This window comes from Microcaecilia unicolor, chromosome 6 (genome assembly GCF_901765095.1).
Source record: "Microcaecilia unicolor chromosome 6, aMicUni1.1, whole genome shotgun sequence".
Taxonomy (NCBI): Eukaryota; Metazoa; Chordata; class Amphibia; order Gymnophiona; family Siphonopidae; genus Microcaecilia; species Microcaecilia unicolor.
The window spans coordinates 38,390,343-38,409,269 of record NC_044036.1 but is presented as its reverse complement, the minus strand read 5'-3'; the positions used below and the strand labels follow the sequence as shown (position 1 = coordinate 38,409,269).

Genomic DNA, 18,927 nt, shown 5'->3' with positions numbered 1-18,927 from the left:
ATTCCTCAAGGTTCTATATTATTGACTTCACTCTTCAATATTTTCTTTAGTCATTGGCCTTTCTTCTTCAGTTCTTTAATGTTAATTTTTATTTCTACACTGATGACATTCTACCTTGCCTCTCAGGTCAATACTGTTCTTTGCCCTCTGCAATCCTGTTTAGCTGCTCTTGCCAGTTGGCTCTCTCAAAATAAGATGGTGCTTAATCCTCAGAAAACCATCTAGTTGAATTACTGGTCATTTACCCCAGCCTTCTTTCTCTCCAGTTTTGCTGAATATCCCAATATGCCCTGTCACATCCTTCCAATACCTAGGAATTATCCTGATTCACTGCTGTCCATTCAACAGCAAGTCTCAGTCACTGTCAGAACTGAGTTCGCTGTTCTTTGCAAACTGTGCTGTCTTGGTAGTTATCTTGATCCTACAAAACTGCAGACAGACACTTATCCAGGCTCTCCTAATATCACGGCTTGACTACTGCAATGCAGTTTATGCAGGCATTACAGGACATTTACTTAGACTTCTTCAGACTTTACATAATATAACAGCTGGGCTACTCTACGGTTCTAAAAAATTTCATATTACCCCTCTGTTTATCCACTTGCATTGGCTATCCATCCTGTTTCAAATTCAGTTTAAGGTATGTCAGATGAACAAGGCCTATTACCTAGACGCTCCTTTATTTCTTTTCACTCTCACAATTCCTATAGCGGTTCAGTTGCTGGGCTAGACACATGACAAGCTGCTGTGGTTTTTAGTTATGTTTGAGTGTGCCTGCCTGTGTCTTTTCCTTTTATACTTTTACTGTAAACCACTCTTACCTGCATGCCAGATTGAGCAATACATCAAATACAGCAAACAATAATCAATACTGTAGGCAGGAAGAAAGAAGATGGTATTTAACCAGAAGAAGGGGTGAAGTGTGAGGAGTGAGAAAGCTGAGGGATGGGTGAAGTAAAGGTACACACAGACAGCAGAAGAGGAATGAGACAACAAAAACTACATGGGGGTGAAAAACAGTGGTGTTCCTTGGTCGGCTGCAACCTGCGATGGATTGCCACTGCGCACCAACCCCCGGGTGCAGCGTCGTCGTCCCCCTCCATCTGCCCTGGAACAGGAAGTAGCAGCAGAGGGAGCAGGGAACTGGCGGAGCAGACAGCAACACGGCTGCTCCCTGCACCCCTCCTGCAGTGTGCACCCAGGTTGGACCGCCCCACTGCCCTCAGTACCACGCTGGTGAGAAAACCGTTTTGAATTTGATAAAGGGCAAACCAAGCTGATTTACCTTCAGTATTCTTCCAAGGTTCACCAAATTGTTCACGAACCTCTTTATAAAAAAAGTTTGCAAACCTGTACGTGCAACTCAAAGCTGTGCAAACATCTCTTCGCTCCATGGGTGCTGGCTTACTTCAGGTTCCAAAATATAGCAAAAAGCACCAAGAGCCTTCAGAGATGGGACACAGTTCTTTATTGGTAAACATCAATTTTCCAATGCGGACCCAACATGGGCCATGTTTCGGCGCACAGAACCTGCGTCAGGGATCGAGTGTGCTCAAAGACCCAACTTCTTCCCCTAATCCGTTTGATTAAAGAGTAACAGCTCCGCACGTCACGATAAAGAGGTCCCTTCTTTCCTTAATGAAGGAGCAAACATTAAGGAAAGAAGGGACCTCTTTATCGCGACGTACGGAGCTATTACTCTTTAATCAAACGGATTATCTCCCTATTTTGAGGGGAAGAAGTTTGGTCTTTGAACACAATTGACCCCCGACGCAACACGGCCCGTGTCGGGAACGCATTGGAAAGTTGATGTTTACCAATAAAGAACTGTGTCCCGTCTCTGAAGGCTCTTGGTGCTTGTTGCTACATTTTGGCCTTTGTTGTGTACTTTGGACCCTCTCTGTATTGCTATTACTTCAGGTTCCGCCACAGTCTAGAATTTGTCTTGAAACTACTCACACCACTGCTATAGATTACATGGGCCCTAAACTTTGGAACTCTCTCCCTGTTTACATTAGATCTGAATCTTCTTTTGTCAAATTTCAAACCGCCAACAAAACATCTATTTTCTTTTGCATATCCTTCATCATTGTTTGTGTGCTTGTATGTATGCGTGTGTTTTCCCTTCCCTATGGCAGCATGACTATATTTAGTGTTGCAAATCACTCATAGGCCGGTCTTGGCATGGGCAGTATAGCAAATGCCTGTAAATAAATAAATACATTTGTAATCTATAGCCACTGTTACCAAAGCTGAATTATAGACAAAATAAAAAGCTCCCTGCTCTTCCAGTTCCAACATTCAGGCAGCATAGTTTTCTGATCACAAAATCATCTTTAATCATGACAAGACTACGGCCTGTTGGCTGACAGGTTGTTCAATTCACCCAGCAATAATTCCCGTTCTTTTTGATTCCCCTGTCACAACTGTTGATTCTTCTTGATACTTGGGCATAATTTTTTGATACCTATTTTCCTTTCATAAGCAGGTTTCCAAAATGCTACAATCTGGATTTTTAGCACTTTGCAGATTACACCCTTAAAGAAATTATTGGACCACTCGGCATTGCATAAGCTAGTCCATGCTTTTATTATCTTTCACTTGGTCTACTGAACACAATTTATGCAGGCCTTTCCCAATCTGAATTAAAATGTTTACAAACCTTGCAAAATACAGCTGCCCAATTTGTATGCAATGTCAACCAATTCGATCACTGCTCACCTCTGCTGAAATCTTTGCATTGGCTCCCAGTTTACCAGCAGGTTAAGTCTTATGTTTAGTCTTTAAAGCCCTTAAAGTTGGTATTCTATCTTACCCATCAAATATAATCTTTACAGATACTCCTTCCGCACAGCTTCGTTCTTTAGATGTGTATCGTTTAGTTCTTCCTTCCCCTCGAATCATTTAGACACTAATAGACACTCTGTTGGGATTTTTTTTTTTTCGGGGGTGGGGGGTGTTAACTCCCAGGTAATGGAATTATTTGCCTCATACATTTCATAGTTTACCTATCTTTTTGAGTAGAATTTTTCCTGTATTAAATTCTGGAGTTACCCAGCAGTTTCAACTCCTCTTGTCTCCCCCACCCCTTTTATCCCCACAGAATGTGGTGTTTTACTGTGGTTTGTTTTTCTTATTCATAGTTCTTTCCTGGTGTGTATGATTTTCTTTGTTTTGTTTGATTCTGTCTTAATTATACTTTGGCATTCCTTTCTGTTCTGATTTTAGCTGTACACCACTGTGACCTCTTTTGGAAAGGCGGTATACTACGTTTTTAAATAAACGATAAAAGCTTCAAAGAAATATCCAATAAGGAGGGAAAAAAAACTCAAAGTCCCACAGGATAACACTGTGCTATTCAGGATCAACAGTAAACATGTAGGTTCCTAACACCTGTTGCGAACATGAAGATAGTCCAGAAGAAGAAACTGTCTGCATCTTGGTCATGAGCCTTTATTTTATTTTTTTTTTTTTCAAATATTTATTTATAGTTTTAACATTTGGAAACACAGTATAGAACTATACATTAGCTCTGTAGATGTATGGCTTCAAAAAACAGCATATAGATTTCAAACATCATCAAAATACATCAACTGAACTGATATACACCTCTGCTTAGATTAACCATGTCCCCCTCCTTTTAAACCCTCCCACCCCTTGTCATATTGGGTGTGCAACAAGTCTTATATTACAGTAGTTGCTTTCCATTTAATATATGGATCCCATATTTTATGGTAATGTAAGATTCAACCGTTTCTCATGGCTGTAAGTTTTGACATTAGTTGTATTCTATCCAATCTTTCCCGGACTGTGTGTACCCCCGGAATCGTGGGCTTCTTCCAAGCTGAAGCCATGACCAATTTGCCTGCCACAAAAAGCTGAGTGGCTAAGCTGTGCGTAATTTTTTTAATCCCTGGAGGTTTAAAGTGAAGCAGATAGCTTTCCACCCCCATGGGATATATCTGATTCGTCACTTCACACAGGAAATCCACCACCTCGGTCCAAAACTTTTGAGCATGTCTACAGGCCCACCACACGTGAAACATATCCCATTTTACCTCACATTGCCTCCAACAGTTACCAAAGCCCTTTTTATACATTGTGGCTAGCCGGTGAGGGGTGTAGTACCACCAATATAGCATCTTGTGCCCGTTTTCTATCATGGCACTAGAGATTGATACCCTTAGTAGTGATCGAAAGGCCTGCGCCCATTGAGAGGGGTCATAGGTGGAACCCATTGCTGTCTCCCATTTTGTAGTGTAATGTTCTATCGGGTTATCCTTAGCTAGAAGGGCCCCATAGATTCTAGTTATCCCCCCTTTACTACCCCCCTTTGTCAGACTTTGTTCCAGTAGTATCTCCGTTAGGCTAAGCTCTTCTGCCACTCTCTTCTTTATAAAGTCACGAACTTGGTAGAATTGGAAAGCTTGCCGGGGGGAGAGTCCATGTTCTTGGCATAATTCTGTGTATGAGGCCACTACCCCCTGTTCCCACATTTGTCCCAGTTCACACAAGCCTCGCTCTTCCCATTCTAAGTATGCCCCGTCATGAGCCTTTATTTACATATACCTAAAAGGACAAGTGGACAGTGACATGACTCTCTGCAGAGATTAGAAACCTAGGATTGGTTTCATATGATCAAACACACTGTGAATCAAATATACACAAGCAAGAAAAGCAAGAGTCAACCTAATGAAGGGGATCCGTGTGAGACTTTCATGGCGAGTTATACAACGGGAGGGGAAGAGGTGTCCAGAATTATTCGGAAGAACTGGGATATTATACAATCGCACAAGCTGTTTCAACATCATCGATTATGCATAGCATTTTCTTGTGACCGGAATCTGAAAGAGATAATAAGTCCGGCTGACTTGGTGAAGCATAATGGGGGAGGATCCGGAGGTCATTTCAAGTGTGGCTCCTGTCGACATTGTGATACGTCTATGGAATGCACAGAATTCACCAATCCCCAGAGATGGCAAAGTGTATAGGTTGCGGTTTCCCACAACCTATACATCAGAATACGTAGTTTACATACTGTGATGTCCATGTTTGAAGTGGTATGTGGGGAAGACCCAGCGCAAATTGTCTGTGCGTTTGAGTGAACATAAATCATGCATACTCAACAATAAGTTTGAAGCACCGCTGGTGGCCCACTGTAAGGAACGAAGCCATCCCTTTGATGCATTCAAGGGTTGGATAATCGACAGCGTCCCGCCCAACAAGCGTGGAGGGGGGGCCGCAGCAAGGCTTTATTACAGTGTGAGCAACGTTGGATTTTCAGACTAGACACCCTTGAACCCAAGGGACTAAATTCTTTGATCCACTGGACTACATTTTTTTTCTTGAATTTTTTTCTTGATTTTTGATTGATATTGAGGTCGAATCTTTGAACTGCTTAATTATATAAAAAAAAATTTAAAAAATAAAAATAAAAAAATCTTTTGGAAAACTGCTTTTTTGGAGATTTGCGATCACGGATGGGGGTTTCTCTATGTTTTGGTTTTGTTCTGTTTAGTTGTCTTAGAAGTTTGGAAGGAGCCAGAGTCTCGTGAGACCATGACGTGAGAACATCATGACGAACGGATTCATTTTTTCTGAATACGTACTTTTAAAATGTTTAAGCGCCATTTTGCTGCCTTTGTATGCAAAAGGACGGCAGCTCTCGAGGTACAGGAGGATTGAGTCAACTTACACTCGTTCACTGAGGTTGTTTTGCTGAAAGATTTCTTCTGGCACTGATGTATGCGTTTTGGTTGCTGTTCCAGGGTAGACGGTGAGGACTCTTGAGGAAGCACAAGCGAAACAGGTCCGTCGGAACCTCACTCCACAAGAGAGCAGTAACGGAGCAGATAGCACAGCACAGATAAGTGGTTTTGATTTATGACATTGCCGAATAAATTTGGGTTTGATATTATTGAAGAGATTCCATGAGAAGTTTTTGTGCCTATGATTACTTTTTCACTGTGGGCTCAGAGATTTTTTACAGATTTTCACAGTCTGTTAATATTTCCGGTTTAAGCAACCGAGCTGTATGAAAGTTTTTCCTCTCATTTCAGCAAATACACAAGAAGTGTATATTTGATTCACAGTGTGTTTGGTTACATAACTGATTGAATAGTGAATCTGATCCATTGTGGTTACACCTTGGTTTCATAATCTCAAACTACATATCCACCCTTCATAACAGGAAATTAAATATAAAACATACGCATGCACACACAGACATGCAAAGCATATGAAAGCTCTCGTCTAAGCTGTACCGGAAGGTGCCAACCTGAGGCCCAAGCTGAAAAAAATATTAGACCAATAAATGTCTTAATTCTCTAAGAAAATGATAAAACACCTTACCTGTCTGCTATACTGCCTGGTTGAACTTCTTTTATAAATACACCAGCTTCTCCCAGGTTTTCATTCCTAAGCGCAACCACGCTAAATCCAAGGCCTCCCACCGAAGGCTTTTCTATATCTATATATTCAATTTGCCGCCCCTAATAGGAAAAAAAATATTGATTTGTGAAGTTTGGTAGGTTTCTGCCAACACATTTAATCTACTGTAGTGAAACTTGCAAGCAGAGAGATTTATTTCCTGTTAGATGGACAAACTCAGCACTTTCATAATAAATTAATTCTGTGAAGGATCTCACTTCATTACTTTCAGGGAAAGAATACAGTAAACACAGTGGGCTTCATACATTGCCTGAAACCTCAGGGAATTTAGGAGTTATTTTCACACTTTGCTCTCAAGCAAAGTACGATAGGAAATTAGATTCCAGTTACTACTACTTATCATTTCTATAGCGCTACTAGATGTACGCAGCGCTGTACACTTGAACATGAAGAGACAGTCCCTGCTCCACAGAGCTTACAATCTAATTAGGCAGTTGAATGAAAACTGCCAAGGAAATGGACCACTCCGACAAGACGGATGGGGGAGAGGGGTATAATGGGCGCCAATTTCATAGACTGATGCGCGAATTAGATGTAATAGACATATGGTGTTTACAGCATTCGGGACAGCGCCAGTATACACACTATGCCCATGTACAGGGAACATACGCCAGAATAGATGCAATTTGGGGCAGTCGGAACATATGGGGAGATATAAAGGAGGCAGAGATAGAGAGTATACATGCCTCTGATCATGCAGCGGTTTGGGTCACATTAGATGGGTTGAATAAGCAAAGATCAGGACAAATCTGGAGACTCAATGAAACTTTATTAGATGGAGAATTAGAATGCCAGGAAATTAGGAACACTATTAAAGAGTACCTAGAACTAAATGATACGGGGGAGGTAACAGATGGGACTATGTGGGATGCTTTAAAAGCAGTAGTGAGGGGGGTTTTAATTAAAAAGGGGGCTCACAAGAAGAAACAGAGAGCAGAGAGGGAGGTAGAAATACGGAGACAATTAGCGAGAACGGAAGCTATACATCAAAGAGAGGGGAAACCCCAACAATTAGTAGAACTTAAAAAATGGAGAGCGGAACTGCATATGATTCAGATGAAAACCATGGAATTCCATAGACAATTAATGCAGCAGAAATTTTTCGAGTTCAGTAATAAAGCTGGGAAAATCTTAGCTAGGGGTTTGCGTGATAGAAGAGTTAAGAATACGATCACTAAAATTAAGGGCCCAAAAGATGTAATTTACCATCAAGATGAGGAAATTAGGACACAATTTATGGACTTTTATAAAAAGCTATATAAAAGGGAATCAACAGAATCGGTAGAAAGCATTAGGGATTATATACAGGGGCTTGGATTGCAAAAGATGATGGTACAACAGAGAGATGAGATGGAAGCAGCAATAACATTGGAGGAAGTGCTGGGAGTTATCAGAGGCCTAAAGGGTGGGAAATCACCAGGGCTAGATGGATATACTGCTAAATATTATAAAATCTTCCAACAGGAACTGGGACCCCTCTTAGTGAGGCTGGGGAATGCTAGTTTTGAGGGGAAAGGATTCCCGACCAGCATGCAGGAGGCAGGGATATCGGTTCTGTTAAAACCTGGGAGAGATCCGACTTTATGTGGGTCGTTTAGACCGATATCCCTGCTGAATGTAGATGTTAAAATCCTGGCCAAAATAATGGCAAACCGGTTGAGTGGGATATTACCGTCTCTCATACATGAGGACCAATCTGGCTTCATTAAAAATAGGCAAGTGGCAGACAACATTAGAAGGACACTTAACTTAATCTGGGGGGCACAAAAGAGGGGGGATTCTATGACTTTATTAACAATAGACGCCGAAAAGGCGTTTGATAGGGTCGAATGGAATTACCTATGGGAAGTAATGTTAGGAATGGGATTTGGCAACACTTTTATAGGCTGGGTGAAAAAGCTATATGACCAACCGAAGGCAAGGATTAAAGTGAATGGGGGATGGTCAGATCCAGTGAACATACAAAGGGGGACCAGACAGGGATGCCCCCTATCCCCGCTGTTATTTGCAATATCCATTGAACCACTGGCCCAACGAATAAGAACATTGAAGGAAGCGCAGGGGGTCCGAATGGGAGGAAAAGAGCATAAAATAGCCCTATTTGCGGATGATTTGCTGTTCTACATTGGCAAACCACATGCGACGTTACCGGTGCTAATAAAGGAATTAAATCTTTTTGGGTCACTGTCAGGTTTTCGTGTAAACTTTGATAAATCTGAACTCATGGGAATAACTGCCACAGATCAGGAAATAGAACAACTTGGGAAGAAACATGGTTTTCGCTGGACAGGCAGAAATTTTCGCTATTTGGGCATAAATGTACCCCGGGATCTAAACACATTGTACTTATTGAATTACACACCGCTTATAGCAACTATTCGAAGAGACCTGCAAAAGTGGAAGGGAGGATAGATGTCATGGTGGGGTCGTATAGCGGTGGTCAAAATGAATATCCTTCCTCGACTGTTATTCTTATTTCAAACACTGCCAATAGCTGTCCCTAAAGGGGAATTACAGAAACTACAGACGGAAATTGGGGAGTTCATATGGGCAGGACATCCAGCCAGATTATCACGGAAAATAATGTGGAGAGCAGTAGAACTAGGGGGCAGAGGAGTCCCTAATATTACTTGGTATTACTGGGCAGCCCAATTGCGACAAATTGAGGTCTGGAGCAGAGTTGACCTTTCACCGATTACTCAGTTAGAACAGATATTTGTACAGGAAGGTAGACTGGATGCACTGCTCTGGGGGTCTATCCCTGAACATAAGTATAAAACACTAACATTGAATCCCTTCGTTTCACATTTGTTAATATTATGGGGTCAGCTCAAAAAGAAACTTAGGGGACCACATAATAGATCCACATACGCTTGGCTCACACAAGAACCGGGGTTCCCTGGGGGGCAGGAAAACAAGATAATTGCCTCATGGTATGATAAGGGTTTGATTAGGTTTCGTGAGTTCACAAGAGAGGGCAAAATTAAAAACTCTGAAGAGCTTAGTAAGGAATATGATCTTCCTGAGACAGAAATCTATGCATATCTTCAAGTTAGAAATTATATGGTGACAGCAAAATGGAATAAGGGCAAATGGATAGATAATGAAAAGTTTGAAAACTTATGGGGGTCTCTATATGGGGGAGGAAAAGGGATCTCTAAGCTATACGAACATATTAGGGGCACTACCTTTGAAAAATTACCCTATATGAAAGCTTGGGAGCAGGATCTTGAACAAGAATTCAATGGGGGAGAATGGAAGAAAATGTGTATAGAGGTTAAAAAAGCATCGATCTGTGTACTGGTGAAGGAAAACGCTTATAAAGTCATGAGTCGCTGGTATTATACACCTGACAGATTAAAAGTAATGTTCCCTAATGTATCAGATAAATGCTGGCGCTGTGAAGAAGGGAAAGGAACATACTATCACATTTGGTGGAAATGCTCCATCATACAAGAGTTTTGGGAAATGGTTACAGGATTAATTACCCAAGCAATAGGGGTTCAGTTCACTTGTGATCCCAAATGGTGTCTGTTGGGCTACGGGAATAAGGGAGGGAAGGCATGGCAAACTCGAATAAAGCGTATATGCCTAGCAGCAGCCAAAACAACAATAGCATTGAAATGGAAACAAAGAACAGGCCCCACGAGACGGGATTGGGAAAATAAAATGTACTTCCTGATGGGAATGGAAAAAATGACTGATAGGCAAAAGGGAAAATATAAACCCAATGCGGAAGAATGGTTACGATTAGGTGAGCTAATGGGGGGAGGGGAGGGGGAGGAAAGGGAGGAGGGGGGGGGGAAAATAAAAGAATGTTTACTAAGATTGAATGTTGCAGATGAGCTATGTATAGGAATAATGTTTAAGAGTGTAATACATTGTTGGAATATTAATAAAAAGTTTAACAAATTAAAAAAAAATAAAAAATAAAAAAAAAAGAAAACTGCCAAGGAAATGAGACCGCATGCAAACATGGATATGGAATTTCAGAAACACATTTCAAAAGCAACTTTTTCACAATATGCATATTACAATTTGTATTAAATCACATACAACATTAAAATGATTCAGTTTTTAACACACAAATCAGCTTTTCCATTAAGATTAGAGATGAATGAGCTAGCCTAATGTACTGCCATGTGGAAGGTTCCTAGTTTGATCCCTGCCAGTTTGAGGGTGACACCTAGTGGCCAGATTTTTCTTCCATGATTGCAGAGTTCCAAAACGAGCCTTGGTGCAGGGCCCCTGGCTGAATCAGACTTGAGGCCCTGTTTACTAAGGTGCACTAGAGATGTGTTAACGTTTTTAGTGTGCGCTAACCATGTAGATGCCCATAATATTCCCATGGGCGTCTACAGGGTTAGCATGCGCTAATTTTTAGAACAAGCTAAAAACGCTAGCGCACCTTAGTAAACAGGGCCCTTGGTGTGTTTAGAGGTGAAGGATATAAAATAGGGGATAAAACTCTCAGGTAATTGCAAATTAAAGTTATAGCACCAAGGTCCCACCCTGAGTATAAATATATAGAAGTTGAAGGAAATTGCTAGGTCCAAAAGAAAATGAAAAGTAATCAATCTGCTTAAAAAAAGGATTTCAGGAACCTGTACTTCAATTTCAGGTGCACTGCATTTTTGATAATGAGATGCTGAAGATATTTCTGTAAACATTCCATAGATGAGCATTATTCAGGGTGGGGGAAAGGCAAGGATAAGGAAATGGAAGAAAAGGAAATGTACTAAATTTTTGAACAAGTGCAGCTGCTTTAAGATGGGCTCTACCTACCTTCACCCTCTCTTCACCCAGTGAATTAGAGGAAAGCCAGCAAAGTGAAACTGTACAGTCTCCAGTGCACAAAAAAAGTCATTTCACCTCAAAAGGTATATAGTACTATTGGCCTGACTCACCAAGTTTATTTACAGACACAGAATGGGAAAAAGAGCTTCACTGAATCAGATCCTATAATCTTAGGGACATATAGCAGTAAGGGTGCCACATCAACACAGATTACTATGATCAAATACAGCAAAAGGTTGCTAGGGTGACACTATTAAGGATTGCCTTATGGTTACACTTTGCTCACCGTCAGGTCAACTTGCAATAGACACTACCTTGGGAGAATCTCTTTCAAAAAGGTGGTCAATAAATCAAAATAAATGATTGTTCATAATGTTTACTTAGTACAATAGTTTTACCTCTGCCATCTGTTGGATGATTTTCCTAAATTCCTCCTCTCTCAGTTCTGGAAGCAGTACTCTGGATGGAGCGGATCTATCTAAAGTGCTGTAAGCATTGCTCTTCCCGTAGCCTTTGATCTGAGAATGGTCAGCATCAAAAACCAACAGCCCTTTCTTAGAAAAATCAAATTTTGCTGAATGATCTGCAGGCATACGGTTCAGCTATGGAGTAAGACAGAAGGGGGAGAAAAATTTAACTACCAAGTATATTTGATTTATGAAAACCCAAACACTGCAGCACATACTGTGTAAACACATAACTAACATAACAGGACCAGAATCCAAAGATACAACATTTCACACACCGAGGCATAAATATAAACAAGTTATTACCAGCATGATGGTTCAACACATTTGGGGTAGAATGTACAGCTATTACTGTCAAGAAGTGCAATTGAATTCACACAAGAGCTAGTCAAGCTACAAATGTAAGAGTGGTCAACTGGGAATTGCAGACTTCAATATGCCAGGCAAGGAGGTAGTTCTTTGGAAACAAATGTTCCTTTCAAGCAGATTGTGCTAGGGAAACGTATGTTTACAGCAACAGACCTACAGAACTGTTTTAATATATTAAACCACACAGCTTAATGGTATATTGAAGTTTTAACAAGCCAAACAAAGAGGCAGTTTTGTTAAAAGACTTGGATACATCGTGCCATCATAACCTACTAGTTCCCCTTGGCAGTATAATTAAGTTTTTAAGAAGTGATTTCCCCAGGGTATAATTTAAAACTTTTCACACAGCCTCACATTCAGATTTTATTCATCAGAAAAACATGAGTCAGTCTCATTATCCAATGCAAGGTCTAGCAGTGAACAGTAAGGTAAAAGATTTCAATCCCTATAGCTATGCTTCTACTCCTGAGGGAATTCTGTGCAAAAAAATAAATTCTGCATACAATATTTGAAAATTCTGTATAATTCTGCATCCTTTACTTGTAATTTTTTGCACAGATTTTCCCCTTCATAAGCCTTGACTTCTCCCCCGAGAATGATATCCCGTGGACACTTCTCAGTTTTCTTCCCCTGCTCCAACTGCTCTCTCTTCACTTGCACTCTACCTTCAACAGCTCTTTCCCTCCCCCACAAGTCTTCCGCCCTCCAGACACATACCCTCATATCTCCTCTCTCTTCTCCCTCCCCTACGACACACATCCAGCTTGCTTTCCCTCCAAGCCCTATGCCATACACCCCTAGTTTTCTGAAGTGCTCCCATAGCACACACACCCTCCAGTTCAAGCTTCTCCTTCTAATCTACAAATGCACTCAGTCTGCAGCCCCTCATTACCTCTCTACCCTCATCTCCCCTTACATTCCCACCCGTAACCTCCGCTCACAAGACAAATCCCTCCTCTCAGTACCCTTCTCCACCACCGCCAACTCCAGGCTCCGCCCTTTCTGCCTCGCCTCACCCTATGCTTGGAATAAACTCCCTGAGCCCTTACGCCAAGCCCCCTCCCTGCTCATCTTCAAATCCTTGCTCAAAGCCCACCTGTTCAATGTCGCCTTCGGCACCTAACCTATTCAGGAAATCTAGACTGCCCCAATTTGATTGCCCCTATTTGACTGACTGTACATTTGTCCTTTAGATTGTAAGCTCCTTGAGCAGGGACTGTCCTTCTATGTTAAACTGTACAGCACTGCGTAACCCTAGCAGCGCTTTAGAAATGTCAAGTAGTAGTAGTAGTTTGCTACAGCCCCCACAGCACATCTCCAGTTTTCTCTAGTCCCCCCTACCCATGGCACACACTACCTCCAGTTTTCTCTAGTCTCCCCCTATGGAACATACTGCTTTACCTCATCACACACACACTCCAGCCTTGCCCCCCCTCTACTGCAGAAAACCCATCTAGCTTCCTTCAGCACCCTCTCCCATGGTACACCCCCTAGCTTTCTCAGCCTCTGTCTACCCACTGCACTCCTGGTTGTTCATGCAACAAGAGAAGGTAGCACATGGTTGTAGGTTGGGCCACATCCTCCTCCTCTGCTGTCCTGGACCTAACTGGGGTTTTTTTTACACCATGTGGCTGTACAGAGGCCACATGGTTCAAAGGAACTATTGGGATCAGAACAGAGGAAAATGAGGCCCAATGTGCAGCCATGCACCTCCTCCTCTTACTCAATCACAAGAGGGAGGAAAATCTTTCAGTGCAGCTGTCACCATGAGCCACTGGTACTGCTGCCTGTGCAAGATTCACAAGGAGTACAACACAGTTTCTAGCCAGAATTAGAGATTTAAAAAGAAAAGACAAAACATATTCCCTGGAGTAGGAAACAAAATCTGAATTTTGTGAGGAAATCAATGGGTCACGAAAAATTGAACTTTTAAAGCATGTTCATTTTTAAAAAATATTCTTAAATATCAAAATACTTAGAATATATTTTTTCAGTTTCTTAAATTCAGTAGTTTAGCTTCAGAAGAATACTATAGTAGTTCTGAATATTCTTACTGCAAGAGATACATGTTTCTCTTGCTTGATAAAGATTGCTTCTTTCTATCACCACCACCACCAGACCCAAGCCCCATCTTTTCCCTTCACTGGCCAACTAGCTTGCTTATTTATTTATATATACCATTTGATATACCGCTATATGGGCTAGGCTTCAATGCGGTTAACAAAATTAAAAAAACAAGAAGGAATGGATAGAAGGGGGAGAAAGAGGGAGGAATTAATTAACAGCAGGACAAAATGATTGAGTAAAGAGATGAGCTTTTAATAGTTTATTTAAAGGCAGAAAAGGTGAGTTGATTCCTAAAGTAACGTTCATTCCATAATTTAGGACGTAAGTAGTGGAAAGCAGTTTCACGTGATAAAGTGAGGTGTTGCTCTGATAATGAAGGCAATGACAAAAAGCTATTATCTGCTGAGCAAAGGAACTGGAGGGGGGTATAAGGAATGAGAAGCTTGTTGAGGTAGGAGGGAGCAGAGGATAAAAGTGACTTGTAGACCATGGTGAGAAGTTTGAATTTGATGTGTTCAGTGATCGGGAGCCAACGTTCAGACTGAAGAAGGGGGGGGGGGGTGACATGATCATAAGAACATAATAGCCGTACTGGGTCAGACCAATGGTTCATCTAGCCCAGTAACCTGCTTCCAACAGTGGACAATCTAGGTCACAAGTACCTGGCAGAAACCCAATTAGTAGCAACATTCCATGCGACCGATCCCGGGTAAAGCAGTAGCTTCAACCATGTCCATCTCAATAACAGACTATGGACTTTTCCTCCAGAACTTATCCTAACCTTTTTAAAACCCAGATATACTGTTACCATATCCTCCAGCAGCGAGTTCCAGAACTCAACTATTCTTCGAGTGAAAGAATATTTCCTCCTATTTGTTTTCTGTTTAAATGTTTATTGAGTTATACAATAAGAGAACAAGACTCAAAAGACCAGCACTGGGAACAACTATACATGAAGCAAGCAAAATCACAAAGAAACTCTGGACCCCATTTACTAAGCTGCGGTGTAGGCGTGCCATCGCTTTTAGCATGTGCTAAAAATTAGCACGCGCTAACACTAGAGGCATCCATATGGGTGACTCTAGCGTTAGCGCGCGCTAACAACGCTAGCACACCTTAGTAAACAGGGCCCTTTGTGTCTTATAGCCCCCCCTTAAAGACACTGAGCTTCTGTCCCAAAACAGATTCAATACCCCATCCACCTTCCTCCCCCCCCCCCCCCCCCCCAAAAAAAAAAAAAAAAGTTTCCATTCAAAATTACAAAGTATTTAATATCAAACTGCAGGCTCTGGGACAAAAGGAGTGTATATAGGGGCCCCACACAGATTTAAAAAAAAACTCTTTTTGCGTTTTAAGGAGAAAGTCCACCCTCTGCTTATCCAGCAACATAATATGATGGAAAAAAATTACACCAATTTCAGAATGAAGGAGGGTCAGAAAGTCCAAACCTTTAAAATGATCTTTTTAACTGAGAGGGATGCCTTAAGGATCAGCAGACGGTTACTCCCATTTTGCAACACCACCACCTCATGTTTCTCTAATAGAAGACCCATCACTGATAATGGTACTATAGACCCCAAAAGGCTGGACCACTGTAGACCAAAAAAAACATCTTGGAACATGTCCAAAAGGCATGAAAAAAAAGATACTAGGTTGTTGGTTAAATTTGGGACAAAGGTGGGGGGGGTCAATGCCGCCCATATGGAAAAGTTGTATTTGAGAGATAAAGGCCCTATAAAGTACCCTGAACTGACATTCACACAGATCTGCCACTACAACCAAAGCGGGGATCCTAGCAACCAACCTTCCAATATCAACAAAGGCCTCTGCAAATTCGTGTCCCATTTAGCCAATAACGCAGAGGTGTAACTCTAGGAGGAGAAAATACTCAAATGGCCTTATGAAGCAACGAAACAGACAAATGATCTCTATCATGCAAAGCCAAAAGAAAGGTCAAGCAAGCTTTATGACTGCCAGAGAGCGCAGTCCCGTCCAGAGTAGATACGTAGTGGTGCAACTGATGATAGGCAAAAATGTCTACCAGTTAAGGAACCACCTCCCCCCCCCCCCCCCCCCCCCCAAACGATTGTAAAGTTAATAAAAGAGCCATCCAGATGGAGGCTATGTTCCAAACAGGTAAGCCAAACACCCGCCCAATGCCTAAACTACCACTACTACTACTACAAATCATTTCTATAGCGCTACCAGTCGTACACAGTGCTTCACAGTTAAACATGAAAGGTCCCATTCTCAACCCCAGGCAGGAATTCCACATTGCCACAAATAAGAAGGACTGAAACATTGGGGGATACACCCCAATGTCTCGTGAGGTCTTGACACAATTTCCAAAGAGAAATTACTAAAATACTATACTGCAACCTGGAGGAGAGCATAGAATGAGACACCTGCAATAAAGATGTATAATGCCAATTTGTGAAGAGCTCCCGTTCCATCTGTATGGGGGTGTACTCTTCTGTACCCCAAATCCAATCTCCCAGATGATGAGCTAGACAAGCTAGATTATATTTATATAAATCTGGGACTCCTAAGCTTCCCATTCTCCAATTACCCAACAACAGTTGTATAGGGATTTTTGGTTTCTTATCACCCAAACAAAAACGAGAAAGATGTCTACGGGAAGTCTGAATATCCTTTTTGAGAAGCTTAAGTGGAAGCATTTGCAAAGTATATAACCATCTAGGAAACTCCACCATATTAAAAAGGTGTATCCAGCCATGTAACCTCAAGGGAAGACACTGCCATCCCTGCAATATGGTAACCCTGGAATTAAAAAGATGAGAAATATTAAGCAGATATAAAACTCAAATGTTTTCACAGATAATTGAATCCCCAAGTAATGAAAGGAATGTAATGCCCATCTTAACAGGAACAGACCCCCCTCCCACCCCACCAAAGTGAATTTAATGAGGCCAATGCCAAGGACTTCTGTAAATTTAAGCGAAAACCAGAAATACCACTATGTTCCTCAAAAGATTCCATTAATGCCCCAAGGGTTTTATGGGGATCAGTAATATGAACAAACAAATCATCTGTAAACACAGATTTTTAATCCCAGAATGTCTGGATTTGCCCCTCATTTTCCTCTTATGGGCAGCCTTAACTGTGTCCCAAAAAATGAAGAGGTTGATTGGAATGATCTGCATTATATAACATAATTAGACCACTTTTCCAGTAAAAAAGAACAAAAAGACGGGTCCCAATACAAGGCAAAAGGAAATTTCCAAGAAGATGGAGAACAGTCGACAGGTGATAGGTTTAAGCAGATCTAAATCAAAGCATAATCTGAAATGCCATACGGACCGATCTCCGATGTAACTAAAATAAGGAACCAGAAACCAAAATATAGTCAATCCTCAACTGAGTAGAATGTACTCGGGAAAAATGGGTATAATCTCGCTCTCCCGTATGAAACAAACACCATGAGTCCATCAGATCCAGGATGCTGCAGAGCAGGGGCAGGCCCCTAGACAAATGGACCCACAAATCACCCTTTGGATGAGACCTATCCAGGGTTCGGTCATGTACCATATTAAAATCCCCCCCCCCCCTAGAATATTATCATCATTCACATATGGGAGCAAAACACTGAGCAATCTAGCTAAAAAATTTTAATCGTAAGTATTAGGGACATACACAATGAATAAAACCATAGACTATTTATTGTCACACACGCCAAAGATAAAACGACCTTCTGGATCCTAGGTCACCGATTGCATCTAGACAACCAAATTTTTTCGAAACAAATCAGGACTTCAGCTTTCCTCCGAATGGCTGGACACTCCATAAGAGAGCCCCACTCACTATTTCTGGAATGTCCAGTGTTCTAGGAAGGAAAGATGGGTCTACGTCACCTATTCAAACAATGCAGAATCTTCTGGATGTTTAATCAGAGAAGTGTCCCCTCTTACATTCCAGGAAGATAATATAAGAGGACTCGGGAGTCCAACTCAAGAAGAAACTCAGAAACTTAGAGAACACGAGGGCCATCCCAGCCAGTGGCCCAGCTCCTAATCATGTGAAAAAAGTAGAGACCTGCATAAACCAAAGCGCCAAGGCCCAAACCAAAATCTTGGATGTCTAAAAGGAGAATAATAAAAAAAAACAAATGAAGAAAAATAACCACGTAAAGACTAGCCAAAAAGAAAAAAAAAAACAAATAGTGAAATCAAAACAGGGGGGATAAAACCCGCCCATCCCGCCCCAAACAAACCCAACCCTCCCCCAAAACCAAGTATTAACTGTCCTACCATTAGGACAAGGGTCAATATGAGAAGCAAACCCTCCTGTCCCCTGTCCTCCTCAAATTATCATAAACACTGTAAACTATGAGTCCCACCTAAAGAAAAAGAATGAATAGGCTACATAGTGCAGAACCAGACGATCAGATAAAAGAGGGAAAATAAAAATCAAAACCTCCAAGGTATTCAAGTTCTGCAAACTATGCAAGGCTATGTCCATGTTGTGCTTCATGTACAAATCGATGTCTCAAAAAGGAGCCATCATCAAACATATAAACGGCGAGTGACCGAACTCACTCGCAAATGCGCAGTAAAGACCCTCTCTGTCCCGCCCCCGCGTCAATACGTGATGACGGGGCGGGACAGAGAGGGTCTCTACTGCGCAAGGGGAGGACGAAACCGCCGTCGCTACCGCTTCCCCCCCCCCCCCCAAGGTCGCTGCCACCACCCACTCTCCACCCGGGCCGGGCATTCGCTCCACTATAGAAACAGCGCGGGAACGGAGCACACAGCTCAGC

General features: G+C 41.7%; 1 protein-coding gene across 2 annotated transcripts in view; it reads right to left on the bottom strand.

The window, feature by feature from the left end:
• The window catches only part of PATJ (PATJ crumbs cell polarity complex component), a 429,677-nt gene that overhangs the window by 396,073 nt on the left and 14,677 nt on the right, over positions 1-18,927 (bottom strand). For both annotated transcript variants that reach the window (XM_030205409.1, XM_030205410.1), the window contains exons 4-5: positions 11,646-11,849; positions 6,352-6,491 (exon numbers count right to left, since the gene is read on the bottom strand). In XM_030205409.1, coding sequence (XP_030061269.1) covers positions 6,352-6,491; positions 11,646-11,849 — 344 coding nt within the window. The remainder of the gene's footprint in view (positions 1-6,351; positions 6,492-11,645; positions 11,850-18,927) is intronic.